A 19479-nucleotide genomic window follows, 5' to 3' on the forward strand; every position below is an offset into this window, starting at 1 on the left:
TCAGGGCTTGAACGCCAACTTGCCTTGAGTCAATGGGGATAGACAGTTCTGCAGCAGCTGAGGTTTTGGCCTAAAGGAATATAAATATTTGGATATCATGTTGCTTGATTAACTCACTAGATAACTTAATGTAAGACAGCTGAACAAGGTCTTAAAGAGATCATGCATATTGCTAATGTAAAGCTTGCAAGAGCTCCCTTCAGTGTACTAGCTTTTCTTAAGGGACATTTAAGGTTTATGTGGCCTGTTGTAGAGAACTTTTAGAAGTGGTTCTGATGTGCACTGTAAGTTCACTTTGCCTCTCCCTATACTTACTATATTCACATTTTTTGTGACAGAATTCAACAAGTGCGCTGGATCTGATTTTCTCTTTGTTCATTTGGTTGCACCCTTTCAGGATACTAAAAATCCCTCAATGGCTTTTCACCTGCTACATCGACTGTTAAAAATAAAGCCAAGCAAAGTATTCGCTGTGAAATTCTTAATGCTGTCTGCTGACTCCAGATAATGGGGACTCTCTGGCTTTCCACAACTTTTCTGGAAGAAATGTCACATTAGCAGCCCTTTTACCCCAGACATATATCACATTAACAGATTTCTTTCCTTATCTCCTTCCAGAGATAAGTGCTTACAAGCTCATGAAAGCTGAGTCTTGTGAGTGTGCATTGTAAAGCACATATTTTAAGTTTTCTGCAAACCTACACTCTTCATGACCTTCCACAGCCTCCTACGGTCTCATCTGCTGAGAGCTATGTAACGTGTCCCAGCTACGCATCTTGGAAAATGTCAGCTAATGTGAATTAAGACTGGAGGTGTGGAAGAGGACAGGGGATCTGCTGTGCATCTCCTTTCCTTCTGGTGAATCGGGAAGCAAGAGAACTGCTCCCTGGGGTGTGAGTGCTTCAGAGCAGCGAGGAGGCAGCGTTAGCAAAGGACGCCAAGCCCTTAAGGATTCACTGCCACTTTTCTGCTCTGAGTAATTCCTTGAGAGGGCAAGGAAAGCTGTCAGGGGGCCCTCTGATTTATGGCTACTGAATGTTTGACCCTCCTTCTGCAGGAGCTGCCACAGCGGCAGTGCTAAAGACAATAGCCGGGGAGAGATCCACGGAGAAAGGTCCCTGGGAAAGCAGTTCATCCTCCTTCCTCCTCCTCCTCTCCACTGGGAGGTTTGTTTTTTGCTTGTGTGTCACATCAGGTGCAGGTAGCTCCTGACCAGCACAGAAGAAACTCAAAGAGCAAGTGAAGACAGGGGTTTTACACCTTTCATGCTCAGACTTGGTAACAAAGCCGCTCCGCTGATTCGATGCATTCAGGGGGTTTAAAGAAGGAAAAAAAGAGGGCTGTGCTCTATTGTCTCCATGTTGCACTGCCTCTTTAAAATCAGAAATGCACGGACAGCTTCAAGGTGCCTCCCACTGAGAAAAGGCTTTAGATGCATGCACAGAGACAGCGGAGCCATCCTCCCCTGAGCTGCAGGGCAAACCTGCTTGGGAGAGAAAGGATCGTTCTGTGGAAGTCCTCTGGCTGCTTTCAGTGATCTTTTCTCTGCTCCGGTGACAGCAGCACATTTGCAGGGGAGAAACCTGGAGGCTATCCCCAGGGTGCCCGAGACCTCCAAGAAGACGGGAGCAACTGCAGGTACAGTTAGCAGATGGTGTTCTGTCAGTTTGCGGATGGTTGGGTTGCCTTTATTTATTTTAAAGCTCTCCCTCTCGGTATTTTGCAGGGAAACCTGTCTGAAACAGATACTGCACCTTGCTTTGACCAACATACAGATTTTGCATCCAAGTATTTATTTAGTATTTCTCTTAAACGAATGTTCACATTTCCAGGCATCTGTGGGGATGTCTTGTAAAGCAGCCAATTGTTTGAACTGTTCTTTAGTTTCAGGCTTTGGCTTTCTGTTATTCTGTTGTTCTGCAATTCTCAGTTTGAAAAGCAACGTGGAGACAGAAGTTGTACAAGGGAGTTTCTCTCAGAAATTTATCAAGTGTTGGTACATCAGAGGCTGAGGGTGGTTCAAGGAAAAGAAGGGGCCAACAGCTCCACTACGTAGATCGTCCTTTGTAGCCATGATGGACATTGTTCAGTAGCATTTGACATCATGAAGACCTACTGCCTTAAAGCAGAAAAAGTGGTATTGCCCCCTGATTCTCTTCTGGGGTGGGGTGGGACTGTCCTGACAGCTGGGAGTCTGGTGTGAGGATTCCCAGATGTGGCATGAGAAGATCCAAGAAGGTAGCCCTCTCAGCATTTTGATATAGAGGCAAAATTAGGGACTAGATTAGATTCTTTTCCTCAGTGTTGAAAATAAATCAATTTTTAACATTTTGTGCAATTGGCAGTACAAAGAGGGGAGCCTGCTTCTCCCCATCTTCAAAAATTCAAGGCATTTTGTCTTGCTTAAGGCAGACTTTCCCTTTCACCTCAAGAGCCTGTTTCTGGAAGCACTCCCCCTGCGAACGTCAGATTTGCCTTCATGGCAAAGCCCTACAAACTGGTTCTTGGGACAAAATCTTGTCTATGCAAATTGGCAGCACTCCACTTGTTTGAGAGAAGAAATAATGGATTATGCTGGCTGAAAATTTGGTCACCCTACTCAGTTAATGGCTGCCAAAAGGAAAGTGCTAGCTTCACTATTTTCTTGGGTCTTGACAACTCTTAATTAAGAAATGTATTTAGAAGACAGGACATCAGGTCTCTTTTCATTCTCACTTACCGCATTGCTCTGACTGACACATCTAGAATAAAGCAAAAACTTTGTCCAAAGGGCACATCAGATACTTTTCAGAAAATTGAGGTGTCATCTCATTTTAGGTTTTTTACCTTGTACAGGGATAACAGCACTACGGGCTTGAAGGCTGGCGGAGGTTTAAACTGGATTTTACACTCCTCCTATACTGTTATTTCACTGTGTGCTGAAAACAAAATTGCATCATTGGTAAATAAGACTGCTGGCTATAACAACCAGTGCATTATGCAACTCAAGGGATTTTATGATAGCAGAAGCATCCTTTCACAGGGTATTTCCTCCCACTGTGCACAGCCAGCAATAGAGCTGTGGGGCAATAAGGTGGCTAGCACAGCATTTTTGCTGTAATTTCCTCAGGAAATGTTTTCCTCTATTTGTTCCCACAGAAGGAGACAAATGAAGCTGTTGCTCTATAATCTCATGGGGACAAAAACAAGGTGACTTACTGCTCAGAAGGAAACTTTGGATGAGATCTCTCGTCTGCCACCGTCGTGCTCTGCTACCCTGGATAATTCCAACACAAAACCAAGGGCGAGCCAAACTGTATGCATCAAAAGAAGATGGACATGGCCACGGAACAAGCTGAACATAACCCAAATGCTACCGTCAGCCTCAGCTTTGCTGCAATCTACAATCTCCATGATGGGGATTTAACCTCCTTGCAAAACATCTCCTTCCCTTTCAATTTCAGTTACAGCGATTACGACCTGCCACTGGACAGCGAAGACGACGTGACCAAAACCCGCACCTTCTTTGCAGCCAAGATTGTGATCGGGGTGGCTCTGGTTGGCATCATGCTGGTCTGTGGCATCGGCAACTTCATCTTCATTGCTGCTCTTGCCCGCTACAAGAAGCTGCGAAACCTCACCAATCTGCTGATTGCCAACCTGGCCATCTCAGACTTCATTGTAGCCATCGTGTGCTGCCCCTTCGAGATGGACTACTATGTGGTGCGGCAGCTATCCTGGGAGCATGGCCACGTCCTCTGTGCCTCTGTCAACTACCTACGGACCGTCTCCCTCTATGTTTCTACTAATGCTCTCCTGGCTATAGCTGTTGACAGGTAAGTGGGGTGCTATCACTGCACAAGGAGGTGGCCAGAGCTTCAGGGGTTGGTTGTCCAGATTTCTAGGTTTTTAAGACACTCAGCTGTTCTGTAGGATCTTATGTCAAGGTAAGTACTACACAGACCTGGGTATCCTGTTTCACAAAAATCTAATCACGTGAGGTCATGGCATTACCCGCAAGTGAAAAGAATGTTGATTTATTAAAACAATTTCTTTTTTTCATAAAAATACGCCTGATTCTTGAGTCTTGTAGAAGAGCATTTATGAAACGAGGGAAAGAGGAGAAAGAGAGAGGCAAATCAGAAACACCCAGAGATTAGAGTGTTCATCAGTACTATATAATCCTGATTCAAACCATACATCTCTAAGGAACCTTCACTACAGGCCTACACACCTTTTATGAGTCTAACCTTTTCTATAAACAGTGAAGTAAATACTCTTCAGCAAGAGAAATAGTTGACTGGCTATACAGAATTTGACAGGTGAATTTCCAACAGGGTTATTGCCTTACAGGATACGTCTTTCTCCCTCTAAGGTATTTTTCCTAGTTTTTGTTTTGATGTGAGAGAGTGTAAAAGGCAAGACTTCTATCTAGCCTGTAAAATAGAGTTCTTATTCTCTGTCGTGCCCTACTGAGAAAACCCAACAATCATTAAATTAACCATTTGATAGTACCGAGGTCTTAGCTGGATGCTCCAACCCAGAAGTGGATGCTCGGTGAGTGCGGCCAGCACTCTCCTCTCCATTAAAATACTCTCCTCTCCTATTCTCCTTTCTCTTCACATGACTCTCTGAGGATGGCACAGTTACAAGCCAGGAGAGACCCACAGGTCATTTATGGCACCCATATTTATGACACTGTCCAGAAAATAATAAAATGCTATACCAACCCAATTTAGTAGAGATTTTCATACAGCCTTCGTAACGGGGTAAGCAGAACACGACAACATCCACCCGCTACACCACCTGCTTTATGCTGCCGTCCTGAGATACATCTATGCCTGCCTCTCGCTCCAGGAATTTTAACAACATAATTTAATTGTATTCTTTCTTATGACTCCTGTTCTCTTAGCCTTGTGCATCATGGACTCTGACGGACCCAGGCACTGAGGATCAGCTTCACGCTGACATTGTCTGACATGACTGACTCACAGAAAGCCAGAGAACTACAGAGCAAACTCTTTACAGAAAGGCCATCACAACAAGTCATCTTTTGTGTACAAACACTATATACATCTCTCTATACCCTCTGCATATACACACTGTATGATTTCTACCCTCCTTTCCCTTTTTTTCCCAATTTCTCTCATGTGCCATTTTATGCTCTAGTCTAGTGTTGCACAGATTTTGGTACCTGATCCAAAAGACAGCTCAGGAGCAGTTAACCCTGCTGAGGGTTGTACAGATACAGCTTCTGCACGGCTGATTCAGCTGTTATTGACCTCAACAAAACCCTGTGGAAAGACTCTGGGGAACTTCAGACGTGTTTTGCCTGGTGTGGGGCAAAGGACAATCAGCTCCTATGAAACAAATCCTTAAGAAGTGTCTAATAAAATAACCTTTGAACAGCAGCTGAGGACTCAGGGTTAAGATTCTAAACACTATCATGTATGCATTCCCATTTTCTATTATTTAACTTTTTCAGCTTATAAAAAAAGTTTTGGAAAGCTCTGCCAGTGCATCCCAGGCTGATGAAGTAACATGGGTCATTGAGCCCTTATGCCTGCTGAGAAATCAGAAGATTTCTAGCCTATATCCCCAGGCATCTTTAAAAACAACCCTGGACATGATTAATCACTGAAGTTTGTTGTAAGAACACACTGTTTTGGTCTCACTGCCCTTTTTTTTGTGAGCTTTTGACTTGGTAAACAGACAGAAACCTCGTTCATTTAACAATCAACCTTTCCACCCTGATTATGTCATGTGGGTCATTGACTTTGGTCTCTAAAAAGAACAAGGTCCTAACAAAAGTCTTCCCATGTTTAGATCATTTAAAAGGGCTCACCTGTATAGAGAGGGTAAGCCTGTCCCACAGGATTTCCTTCAGGTAGGGCTCTCTTTTGTCTTCCCAGGTGTCTATTCACATGAAACATAGGAATTTCACTTATTTCAAGGCACATCTACACTAGAAAATATGCAATGTGAAAGGAGAAGATCTGAAGAGCAAGGGTTTGTGCTAAGGGTCCAATGTCCATGATGTAAATATTTGGGGGCATTTAGTTTTAACTGGGTCCCCTGGACTGAACACCCATGAGCACTTGGTGTGTTTTATGTACAGTTTTGGAGCACATCTCCCAGAGCAGTTTCATCTGAACTCAGTTCATGTGCTCCAGGACCACTCTGCAGTAACAGCCCGAGTGTGGTAAGCAATGAAAATCAGGAAAATCCACCACAAAAGCTCTTTCCTGACTCTCTTGTAGAGCTTTACCCCATCTAGTCAAACGTTCTGCTGAGCAGATATGCATACTTCTGAATGCATACACATACATTATCCCACAACCTTGTTTCCACAGGACCCGATCTAAAAATTTCATTTACCAGCTCCACAATGAGAGGCTGAGTAATTCTGCTGTCCCTTGACATCTAGCCTGCACTATTCAGAGCGATGAACAATTCATCCGCTTCCAAAATCTGGCTGATGAAAAGCACCACTGACTTTCCATTTTCTTTTAGGATGAATATATCCCATGGACGCTATCTATGTATAGAATACATACAGATAGAAAAGCCTCTGAAAGAATGAGAAATTCCACTTTTTGAAACAATACTTTGTGTTAAATACAATTGTACTGGGAACTCAGAGTGTGTCTGATAAAAATCTCCTTTTAGCAGAAATCTCCTAATCTTTCTGGGACAGTGTACTCTAACATAAGCCCTTCTTACACCTATAGCTTCTTAAAAAATCAATCTCCCCAAACTCCAACCAGACAAAAAACACTAGAGTGAATGCCTTTTGGTCCTAGCCCCTTTTTAACTGACTCGAACGCAACTGATGGATCTTGCAAGTAATGTACTTCCATTTCTCCACACTTCTTTGTGAAACACCGCAGCGCTCCTTCAGCTTTACAGTCAGGAGTGCAAATACCTAACTCCAGTTCTATGGTTTGGCATATTACTTAACACAGCATATTTAAGACTAATTAGCAATAGTCACCTCCAGCAGACAAAACAAAAATTTGCATGGACAGAAAATGGATTCATAGTCCTTTGCTAGTGGCTCAAAAACATGCTCACCTGTAACCATTCATTAGCATCGGCTTTAGCTCTTTGCACCCCATGGAATAAGCAAGAAAATAAGAGAAACACTGTTAGGTATGTCTGACCCCTTGGTAAAAAAAGCATATTTAAATAGCTCTCTGCCTAGGGAAAACATTTTTCTGCTTCTACATGTTTGTTGTTTTACCTGCACCTGATTAGGTCTATATTAGCGCATGTTCCAAACTTTCACTTGAACATGTGCTGTCCAGCAAAGACTTTCTAGCTGCTGTATCACGGCCTGTTCACCTGCATATTGTGCTAGGTCCTGCAAACATATTTGTCAGTAATAGGAACATTCCCTATCTTTCTCCTCTTCCCATCTTTCTGTAACTCCCAGACATGTGATCCCTGTTAAAAAAGAAAAGTTTGTGATACAAAACTGCAACTTTTTCAGTTTGATCTTATTAACAGGTGGAAGTTTAAGACTGAGGTCTTAAAACCATCCTCAGACACCCTGACGTACGTGCAGATTTTCAGATTGCCAAGCACCCACTGTCCTAACAAACCCTTCAGCCACTCGCTCCAGAGTTTCTGCCTAGATTTAGGAACTCAGCTCTAGGCTGCTATTTCAGAAAATTTTCTTAACTCTCCTCACAGACAAATTTGTCAGGATCTCTCCCTTAGAATGACAGCAATTTCCTTCTGCCTGATTCTGTCCACTTGTATTTTGAAGTGTGTTCTGACTAATAGTGTTTTCAGACTTCATTTTGAATGTGTTTGTCTGTTCCAGGTATCTGGCTATTGTTCACCCACTGAAACCACGCATGAATTATCAAACAGCAACCTTCCTAATCGCCTTGGTCTGGATCGTCTCCATACTTGTAGCTATCCCATCTGCATACTTTGCTACTGAAACGGTGTTATTTGTCGTGAAAAACCAGGAGAAAATTTTCTGTGGTCAGATTTGGCCAGTTGACCAGCAGATGTACTACAAATCATACTTCCTCTTCATCTTTGGCATTGAATTTGTTGCACCTGTGATTACGATGACCTTGTGTTATGCCAGGATCTCTCAGGAGCTTTGGTTTAAAACCGTACCAGGATTTCAAACGGAACAGATCAGAAAGCGGCTTCGATGCAGAAGAAAAACTGTTATGGTACTGATGTGCATCCTAACTGCCTATGTTCTCTGCTGGGCACCTTTCTATGGCTTCACAATTGTCCGTGACTTTTTCCCCACCATCTTTGTGAAAGAGAAGCATTATCTTACTGCTTTTTACATAGTTGAATGCATCGCTATGAGTAACAGCATGATAAACACCATGTGTTTTGTAACCGTAAAAAATAACACCATGAAGTATTTCAAGAAGATCATGTTGCTCAGATGGAGATCAACGTACAATGGAAGCAAATCTAGCACAGATTTAGATCTGAGAACAAATGCAATGCCGGTCACAGAGGAGGTAGACTGCATAAAACTGAAATAAATTTTCCCAGTTCTAATCTCACATATTTTGGAGAGGAGGTGAAGAGGAAATGATGTCTCCTCAGAAGCTTCTCCCTTGTGTGTGGGAATACCCACCATTGGTGACAGCAGCCTACTATGCATTTCCACCAGGACTCTTTTCATGGACTGCTGTATAATCCCATAACTCAGACTGATGCTGTGCTTCAGTTCACCCATCTGTAAATTTGGGACGTAGACACTCATTTTAGGGTTGTTTAAAATTTAAGGTGAACAAAAAAGTCTATGAATGCATTAAAGCGTATTGCAGTGGTGGAAGAGTTGATTGCTAATCCTAGCAATGATGCCTCTCTGTTTCTTCTTAAGAGAAATCTCTTAACCCCTTTGAGCTTACCATTCGTACCGTTAAGCTATTCGGTGTCCTTTTTCCTTCTGCTCACAAGAGGAAGGAGGTCATAAAAGCCCATTTTGCATCATGTCACTCTTTATCCTCTCAGTTTACTGCTCATAATGAAGCTCCTTGAAGTCTACAGACACCAGCTTTCTATCGTCCAATGTGCAGCATGCTTTTATGAAAGGCACATTCTCTACAAAGCTAAATACTGCTTCACAGTCTAGTGAAAACCTCAAGTGTCTTCCTGTGACACCTTGTTTAAGAATATTTTATCAGCATTCCATTCTGTAGTTTTACGTAGAGTGTTACTCTGTTTATTAGGTGTTTGGCAATGGCACAGCTACATATTGAAGGGACCTGTTCTCTTCTCTCATTTCCAGGCACCCTCTGGCTGTCTGGTGCAGCCTTGAGTCACTGAGTCCTTCACAGAATCAAATCACAAAATCATAGAAGTGGGGAACAACTCCAGATTGTCTTGTCCACCCCTCTGCTCAAGCTGGGTCAGCTAGAACAGGTCCCCAGGATTGTGTCCAGTTGGGCTTTGACTGACTCCAGGGATGGAGACTCCACAGCCTCCCTGGACCACCCTGTGCCAGTGTTGAACAGCCTTCGCAGTAAAAAAACCTGTTTTCTTCTGTTCAGACAGAATTTCATGTAGTTCAACTTGGTTTTCAGTAGGACCCATTTAAAAGAATAGCATGTTAGTAGAAAAAATCCACCCTGCTGAACAAGGCCTAAAGATCCTATCAAGTCTGTGTATACCTTTAAAATGAAGTACAACTAGTGCCGAAATAGCATAGAGATCGTGAGATGGTCTGTCCTTCTGCAGGCGATGGAGACAGACTCTAGGCTTCAGCAAGCCAGTCACTGGTTGAGTTGAGTAGCTCATTGTCTGGTCAAACATGAGGCAACAACTCAAGATGAATTCTGCGTTGCCTTCCCCAGTGCTGTTTTTACTATTCTGATTTTGTGCAACTTCAGGACGGTGTTTCTTAACTGATAATCGTGATACAGCAGGTGACAGTAGCAGTAATACCTACTCATTTAAACTACACATAATATATCATGGACTTTCATGTATCGAAATCAAGACTTTTCTAGCGTGATGACAAATGCTTCCTGTTTTAAAGTATGTGGTACTGCCTACTTTTGGAGTAAATGGCTTTTGTAAATAATTTGTCTATTCGTGAATTTAAAGTGAGCAGCAAATCCTGCTAATAAAACAGTAAACATGGAGTCAATATCAGCATTGTGAATTATTTTTTATATTTTTCCCTTAGCCATAATTTTCCTATCCATGTGATTAATGTGAATTATCCCATTTCTGCTAAACTACTAGGCTGACCAGTTAAATTTAATGGCAAAAGGATACTGAAAACCATTAAAGTGCTCAAATCCTCTCATCATTAGTTGCTCTTAAAAAATACACATTGGAGAGAAACTCGTAACTTGCTCTGTTTGCCAAAGAAATTCAAAGGACCAGAGAGCTGCAGTATTTGATCATCCAGAGGCTTAATTTGACAATTTCTCCTGAAAGCTCATGGTTTCTTCTGAAACTATGCACCCACGTTTATGTCCTGAAACTTGCTCTAGTTATCGGTGATTAGCTAGCAATACTACCTGTTATTAGAGTACCCTGATACTTCTTCCACCTGTTTTTCCTAGACTTTCCTTGGTGCAACAAAGCCAAACAACAACAATTTTCCACACCCGGAAATCCACCTCAGGCTGAGTTACTAAAAAAAAAAAAGCTCAACTCCCACCAAGAAATGTAGCACCAAGCAAAAACTGGGGGAAAGAATTGCTTTAAAGCTCTGGAAATCACTTTAAAAGCTCAGAGAGAGCTCTTCTGGTCCAGCCTGCCCAGCGTTCCCAGCCGTCACCGCACCCCTGTCCCCGTGAAGCGTAGTAAAGCACCAGCTGCCACAGCTCCTGTTGCGGTTTTAGGTTTCAGGGTCGGCAGCATCGCTGTATTTTGACATTTTGAGGTCTTACCAGCAGCAAAGCAGTGTTTCAGCCTGAACCACTGGATGGGGCAAAAGAAAAAGCTGTGCTTTGCCCTTCGCTGTATCTGTTGTGCGCAGCATTCCCAGAAAGCGGTGGGTTCCCACTGAGGCAGGACAGCAGTTCCCTGTTCCCTGATCAGAGCAGCCAAACAGCCACGTTGCCCTTAGCCTGTGCTTGCACCAACTCCAGACATCCCAAAACTGGTCACAGACTTCACTTTGATGGACCGACATCTGCTCCTAAACTGAGCTCCACCAACCAGGGGGCCTAAGGCAGCGAGCCCAAGGGTCTTGCATGGGGCCAGAAACCCACAGAATTTAACAGATTCTTAAAGTCACTTTAAAACACCATTATAGCACAACAGTGTGCAGCAGAACAGGCCCTGACCCGAGCGGCTCCCTCGGAGCAGGCAGGCTACAGTCCACCCAGAGCAGTCGAGCGAGGGGGCCAGACCCCCCACTCCCTCCATAGCTTAAGCAAGTTGTGGAGGGAAAAAAGAACAGAAAGGCTTTTTTTGTAGCCACACAACTTAGGCTAGGGAGCATGGGTGTCAACGGGTGCTCCAGAGATGGGTGCTCCCTTGGCTCCCTGTCAGGTGGGGGCTACCCTGCTGTCTCCTGCATGGCCTCTCCCTGCAGAAACACTTTCTCACTGACATCGAATGCCAACATTTAGTGAGGGAATTGAATACGGACTGCACCTACCTGGAGCTCTGCTTGCAAGAGCCATGGTTAAACAGAGAAAGAAAAGCACAAGCTGGGAGGAAGGCAGCGTCTGTTGTGGAGGAGAAGCATAAGCCCTTACGCCCTGGAAGGCAGGGAGACCTCTGCAGCCACCAGCTGCCCACCATTAGCTCCAGTGGCACAGCAGCAATAAGGACTTCACCATGCAGGAGCTGTGGGATGTGTTACGGATGAGGAGCATGTGGAGGTGAGGCATCCTCCTAAGAGCTGTTAGCAGGGCTTAGGTAACCACGCAGTGAGTAAACCAGATGCTACCATGTCTCAGTTGTGGTTTCCTCCAATTTTTGTCGCCAAAAACAAAAATGTGGTGCAAGCACATCAGATTCCTGCTCCACTGTCCTCCTGTGGCACAGCTCCCGAAACCACAGGGTCACTTCCTTCTGCAGCAGCTTCGCCAGGGATAACTGAAGGTAAAATCCAGCCTCTGTGCCTTCACACTGGCTCTCTGAAAAAGCAAAAAACAGGTGTAACTGGAAACTAAAATGGTGACCCCAAACAGCTAGGAGAGGACTAAGAGAAGAAAAAGCAGCTATTCTCAGCAATGGGCACTGAGAAAGAAACGTATGTATTTTAATAAAGAAACAGCAGGAAAAGAAACTCCAATCATTGTCCCTCTACCAAAGGAAGATGACCTGCAAGACCCTAGGCCAGGCTGGGTCACAACAGCCAGGACATGAAGCTTCCGTGAGGACTGACTGACTGACTGACTGACTCAGGAGCTCAGACTTCACTTCGCTCCTTCATCTTTGAGCCTGGCAGCTTTGCTGTGGCAACAGCACCCTCCAGCTGCTGCCTCTGCAGCGCAGCATCACTTGCCTACTGCAGGGCCCTGAAAACTGCGCCAGCTCAGCCAGCTTGGGTGACAGGGCCATGCAGATATTCCTAGGATTCCCGTGCGTCCAACAAGTAGCAACAGATGGTTCAGCTTTCGGCACTTGGACATCTAGGCACTTACCCAACACTTCTGGTGTGTGCATTCCCACTTGCTCCCTGTGTCCGCAGGGTGCACCTCACTGGGTGCTTGGGCTACCTCCTTCCAAACGCTCGGTATCATCTGTGCTGACAAAAACCCACACCACTGAGCAGAAGAAAGCAGAATTGATACAGACAGACACTACTCCCTCAGATGCACCAGAGATCTTGTTCTCTCTTATGTTCTGTTAGGATCCTGGTCTGCAGACTCCACCCTAAGACGTGTTGCCAGGAAAAGCCCCCAAGCCATTGATGAGACAGGGATGACTGCAGCTTCCACAGTGACCTTCCTAATACCATCCAGCACAAGAGAAAGAGTGACAAAACCTGATATAAATCCACCAAAAGAATCATGAATTATAAGAACAAACACTGAGCATAAAGTTGCTCAAAGCACAAAGTCGCCTCCCACAAAACTAGGACTGTTTAAAACTGACAGAAGAGAAGACACAAAGATAGTAACATTTCCCAGAAAAAGACATCCTCAAGCTCAAATGACGATTGACGGACATAAAAACCATCATGTAAGTTCATCCCCCTGCTCATCTGCTGGTTCCAGAAGAAGAAATGTGGAAGGTAAAAAATGAAAAGCACACAGGAAGCGCGTTGAGGCACAGCAATAAAATCTGGGCATGTAGCACTCCAAAAAAGCCACATGCCTAAATGCTCCAAAAAAAACATGCATTGAAGTGCTCCAGGCAGCAGGGTGCTGAAGGGCTACTACAGGGCCACATACTGAAGTGCTCCAAAACAGCCAGGTGGTGAAGTATTGCTCCAGGGCAGTGCCGTTAAGTGCTCCAATGTACAACAGATATTGCAGAAATCAAGAAAAAAGCCATGAGGTGAAAAGCCCAAAAAAGACCCATGAGTTGAAGGCCTCCAAAAAAGCTAAATGGAGAAGCATTCCCAAAAAAAGCCAAACAGGGAAGCACTCACTTTGGGTATGAAAGGACTTCTCCATGCCTGGCTGGTGACAAGCTCCAAAAAATCCTCAGTGATGAAGAAAACAAAGAACCAGAGAGTGAACAACCCCCTAAAGAAGGGCAGTGAAGGACTCTACTGGGAGGGCACAATGAATGCTTCCAAGAAGAGCCAGCGGCACGGTGAAGGATCCAAGAAGACCCAGGTGGCATGGAGAAAGACTCCAAAAAGAGCCCAGTAGCATGGAGAAGGATTCCTCTGGTGTGGCGTGGAGAAGGATTCCCAAGAACAACTGGGCAGCGTAATTGAAGGACTCCTCCAGGGTGGCACTGTGATGGACTCCAAGAAGAGCTGGATGGTGCTATGAAGGACTCAGTGGGGGTGGCGTGATGAAGGACTCCAGGAAGATCTGGGTGGCACGATGATGGACTCCTTGGGCGTGACACGATGAAGGGCTCCTCTGGGGCCACATGGTGATACACTCCACCAGGGTTATGTGGTTATGCACTCTAATAAAAGCTTAATGATGAAGCACTGCTAAAGAGATCTACAGTGAAGCTCCCCAAAAACTCCAGGTGGTGAACCACCCCATAAAGCCAGGTGGTGGAGGCACCCAAAAAAGCTGCTCGGTGAAGGACTCTAGAATAGCTGGTCATTGCAGAGCTCCTCCAGGGCCACGTGGTGATGCACTCCTCACATGCTTCAAAACTGTAGTGGGGTGTCCTAGAAAACAGCAGTGAAATAGTTATTTTTATTGTCATCTGGAAATTTCCAGCCAACAACTGTACAACTGTACAATATTCCTGTCAATCTTCTAGAGACAATTCCTAGCCAGTTGTGTGAAAGTTCTTGAATGCCTCCAAATTCATCATCTCCTAGGGGTTCCTAGGAAATTCCTCATTTCTCACTGTTTTTGCTGTGCTAAAGAACTACACTGCACATTTCTAGAATGGAAATGTGGCCTGCATTTAGCCGGACTACACCTGATGGGGACACAAATGCCACACTCCTTCCTAGACTCCTGCTATTGCACAGGGATTAGTCAACTCTGCAACTGCTCTTAATGCTTCCTAGAGAGCTTCCACCCTTCACAGGTGGCACCCGCACAGGGGCACAACCCACTTCTCTGCCTTTGAAGAAATCTGCAACTCACATAAGGCCCTTTCTGGCCAAGATACAAGGTGGCTCTCAAAACATTCCCCTCAGCCCCTTCAAATGACCACCTGGAGAGTTCCCATGTCACCTGGGAGCCACTTCTTCTGTGGTCACTCTCACCCCACCCTCGCTGTCTGCCCACTGCACAAGTGATATACAAGCAGCACAGATTCCACATCTGTGTCAACTCCAAAGGCTCAGCTGAGCTCCCCAAGCTGAAGCTAGAAGACATTGAGACAGCAGAGACTGCATATGGACAAAAGAGTCTGGACGATTTCCTGTTTTCCAGCTGTAGGCTGAATACAACTTGACAGTATATTTACTGCATACTCTCAGAAAAGTTTTGCTGAGGCTTTTGTATCTGTGAACAGGGCATTAACAAGAGAGTATGTATTCTACATACACTGCTTTTACATACTTTGCTTACCTGAAGCTTTTTTCATTTTGTTTACATTGTATGTAGTCAGTACATATTCTACGTACAGAACAAGTTCTGCATTGCCCACGTGAGGCTATTTTTGTCTGGACATAAAATACACATAACTAGGACATCATCGAGACAGATTGACACTCATAGAATCTACACATAAAACATGCAGCAAGTATATACAGAATATATACAGATAGACATACAGAAATACATGTAAACAGATGTCTTTTGAGAATATATATACACACACACCCCAGCAGAATCTACATAGACACTGTCTACTCCATATCCAGGAAGAGAAGCCTTAGCTAGTCTCACCTTGCTGAGGCTTTTTTCCTCTCTGTACTCAGAAGATAAATGACTATCTATGCATGAAAAAGTATACAGACACAGGAAGCACAACGATGTTTTTCTATCTGTAGATGCATTCTATACACAGAACACATACATAGACCATACAGAATATACATACAGTTTGTAAATTGCAGACATACTACACAAAACAGACAGACAGATAAGTGAAGGGAAGGTATGCATTTCTGCCTTTATGTTAAATATATACTATCTCTGCAAGGAACATACACATTTTTCAAGGCCAAGGGAGGAAGGGCATTTCTTTCTGGGTGTGGAATGTGTGCTGTCTTTACTTGGAACACATGCACGCAAATACACATACTTGATACGCAGTCATACAGAGAGGGGCAAGGCATCGCTTTTCTGTCTGTATAGAGCACGTCTACCCTTCTGCACATAGACTATAGTCATTCTGTATGTAGAGAAGATGCAAAAAGATGAGGCAGCTCATCTCTGCGTACAGAAGATAGCCTCTGCCTATAGAAGACAGAGATCCATACAGCAGTGCTTTTCTGTCTGTACACAGAAGTGATCCCATCTGCAAAATACAGACAGGGCTGAAAACAGGATTTATTTACCTCTACGGAATACAATCTGTGCGTAGCACATACACAGAGAGTTGAGAAAGGCTTTTCAAACTATAAAGAATACAGCCTATCCATATGAAGAATATACACAGGCAGGGTGATGAGAGACTTTTCTTGTCTGCATAGAGAATATATGGGCTCAACATACACGTACATAGAGAAGCCATGCCTCACCTGTCTCTACATTCAGTATCTACCATCTGTGTACGCACAGCATGCCAACAAGGGGAGGCTTTTCTGTCGCTGTACACCCTACATACACACTGTCTTCCTCAAGACTACAAAAGGACAGGCAAAGACAGACTTGGTGTCTCAGTACACAACATAAACCAGGATATACTCTGCCCATAGAAAACAGACAGTGAGGCTTTTCTCTTTGGATATATAGACTGTATTCCATCTGTATATAGACTGTATATAGGCAAAACATGTCTTTTCTATCTGGTCATAGACTAGATACCAGAAAGACAGGGGTTTTTGTTCTGCTTATGCAGTGTAGCATATGCTGTATAGAGAATAGAAAACAGCAGAAAGGTGAGGTGAGACAATACCTTTCTATCACCGTACAGACTACAAAATGGCTGTACAGAAAACACATACTGAGAGCACCACACAGCACTTCCCTGTCAGGACACAGACGTATTCTGGTTACAGAGCAGAGACAGGTCAGGTGAGTCGGGGCTTTTCCACCCACCGCCACGTGAAATCGGGTGAGGCTGGGGAGTGAAGAGGGGGTCTCTCTGTACATCAGGCATGTTCTGCCTACAGAAGCATACAAAGAGGTGAGGCGATGCTCTTGTCTCCACAAAGACTCGGTGCACACAGGGGCTCTTCCACCTGCATGTGGAATATAGGCTGTCTGTGGAACAGAGATGATTCTGTACTTAGGAAATACACTGCTCATCTGCACAACAGACCCAGAGAGGCAGAGGAAGGTGGGGTGCTCCTGCCTGTACAAAGGCAACGCCCTCTTTGTAGAGCACAGGCAGCAGGTTGAGACAAGGCTAGACTTCTCTCTTGGTTTGTAGAATACATCCTAGTGTGCTGGGGGAGGCAGGGCAGGCCTTCTCCATTGCTTGCACACATGTGCTGGGAGATTCTACCCCAGGCACCTCCTGCCTTCCCTTCCTCCCACTCCCCATCTATCTCCCAGGCATCCACATGGACACCAATGACATCAAGCACCATGCAGGGGAAAGAGCTGGGGGCCCAGGCAGGATTCTCCTCAGGATGGTGCAAACAGGAGTAAACACATCCTGCTGCTTAGCACCATCGGGCTGGTGGCATAGTCAAGGCTTCAGCTCCCACGACCACAGGATCCTTCCTTGAGGAACAAAGCTTGCTGGCCCAGGGACAGGGTGTCCTTGACTGAGCAGGCAAGAGAGTGTCTGCCAGCACTGCGGAGAGGACTAAGCTTCAAGTAGAGCATGCCGCATACAGCAAAGGGAAAGCACGTTTACCCAGGACAGCACTCTCAGGACAAACCGGGTGCGATACTGCTCTGTGAGGGTCCACAACTGCAGACCTCGCTACTGGCCTCCCCAGTGGGAACAACTGTTTCTCACTTGCTTTTCCCCTAATGCAACATGCTACTGCAAACACCAGATATGATACTGTACTTACTAAGCGGAAAGGGGAATCCCTCTACCCTACCAAGTGAATTCTCCTTGGGAAGGCAGAGAGGAAGGAACTAAGGAGATTACCCTTCAGGAATGCAATAAAACCCAGAGACCATATGCTTATCTAAGAATATAGATTAATTTTTATGAAATGCATCAAGTGGCAGGTATTTTTGGCTTGGTCATTTTCCACTTTCGACCAAAAAGTATTGCTTTTCAAAGCAAAGGGTATTATTCTACAATAATCTGAGGTGCTGCTAAATTTCTCCATTTTTTGTCGCTGGGTGCAAACAGACTTGTCAGACGGACAGACGGGAGGTGTCAGGTACCAGTACTTGGAGGATGACGTATAGAAAAACCTAGAAGGGAGAACAGGCTACACTGGGCTTTCAGACAGGTAAAGGAGTCAGACACCTGGCTTTGAAGGGTGAGGTGGCAGCGGCAGCATACTCCTACACTAGCCTGTGAAATCCGGACCGGGTGTCAGCTAAGCAAGGCATTCGTTTCTACCAAGTTTGGCTTCTGTTCTACCCTTCACCTTCAGAATACTCTTTCTTTGCAACTTGAGTCTCTTACCTGAAGCTGGAAAGTCATCTAAGAACTGGTCCCAGCTGTATATAGCAGAGAAGCCAACTTGGTAACCAGTCTGCTGTAGTCTCCTCATCTTAGTTTCAAGCTCACCAGAAGATGCTGCAAGAGCCAAGACGCGTTGTTACGGTCCATTCCAGAAGAACAATAAAGCAGAGTGTTAATTTCTGGCTGCCAAACACAAGAATATAGCAAAGTCTGCAAATGGTTTCTTACAGGGAAAGCAATGAGTATGCCAGTGTGCTTCAGACTAGACTCTGCAAGACTTTCCCACATATGAGGGCAGGGGGGCCTCTCTGAAAGCAAATCACCTCCTGCTGCAAGCAGCAGGGATGGAAGAGCAACAGGCACCCTCACCATGAGCAAATGCACATTTGTGACACTGCTCTGAAAAGATGACTCCACACCACCATTTCAGTCGAGCACTGTAATACTGGGGAATGCCAGAACTAAGCCTGCTCAGCCAGCTCCTGCTTGGCTCAGATGATTTACACATCCTTCTCCCCATGTCCAGCACAGGACAACTTGGAGCTCCTTGAGCACAAAGCCCTTGGCTGGTTTCTGCCTCCCACCCCCTCAGGTAGATGGGCCAGGCTTCATTTATTCCACACAGATAATTCAGTATCAAGAATAGGGTTTGAGCGCGTTCACACTTATGAACCTTCTTACACATCCCTTGTTTCAACACTAAAGCAAGTCTGTTAAATACCACGGCAGGGGGTGGGACTGTAATGATCTCTGTTGAGGTGGAAAGAGATAGCACCTGAGGTCTCCAGCCCTCAATCCCAGTGCTCAGCCTCTGAACTGCTGGGACCTCAGACTTCAAACACCCAGTGTGACACAGCCTGGAGCATGCTTGGAGCCTGGGACACGCCCCAGCCCTTTGCTACAGACCTGCTCTGAGCCCTCCTGGGGAGGGGTGGCTGAGACAGCTCTGCCCTGGGGCAGCGCGGCTTCGGCCAGGCCCTGGGCATGGCCTCCAGGCCGGCTCTCCTGGGATGAGGTGGGCAGCTTCCCTCCGAGGGGCTCCGCCACAGCAGCAGCAGAAGAGTTCAGCAGGGAGAGAGGGGATTTGGCCAAGCCCTGTAATGGTCTTCTGTGTCAGTATCAACAATGTTCACGTTCAACTCCCTTGAGCAAAAACATTACAGAATAAACTTGGTAAAAACTCTGTAGTTGAGCATATGGAAATCTCTCATTCCCCTGTTTGTTTTCCAACTTTGGTTT

General features: G+C 45.1%; 1 protein-coding gene across 1 annotated transcript; it reads left to right on the forward strand.

The window, feature by feature from the left end:
* Positions 1-1505: 1505 nt before the first annotated feature.
* On the forward strand, positions 1506-10033 carry PROKR1 (prokineticin receptor 1). Its single transcript, XM_009939118.2, has 3 exons — positions 1506-1638; positions 3139-3815; positions 7808-10033. Exons 2-3 carry the CDS (start codon positions 3298-3300, stop codon positions 8502-8504), a joined length of 1215 nt encoding a protein of 404 aa, XP_009937420.2. The 5' UTR covers positions 1506-1638; positions 3139-3297; the 3' UTR covers positions 8505-10033.
* The last annotated feature ends 9446 nt before the right edge of the window (positions 10034-19479 follow it).

This window comes from Opisthocomus hoazin, chromosome 2 (assembly GCF_030867145.1).
Source record: "Opisthocomus hoazin isolate bOpiHoa1 chromosome 2, bOpiHoa1.hap1, whole genome shotgun sequence".
Lineage (NCBI taxonomy): Eukaryota > Metazoa > Chordata > Aves > Opisthocomiformes > Opisthocomidae > Opisthocomus > Opisthocomus hoazin.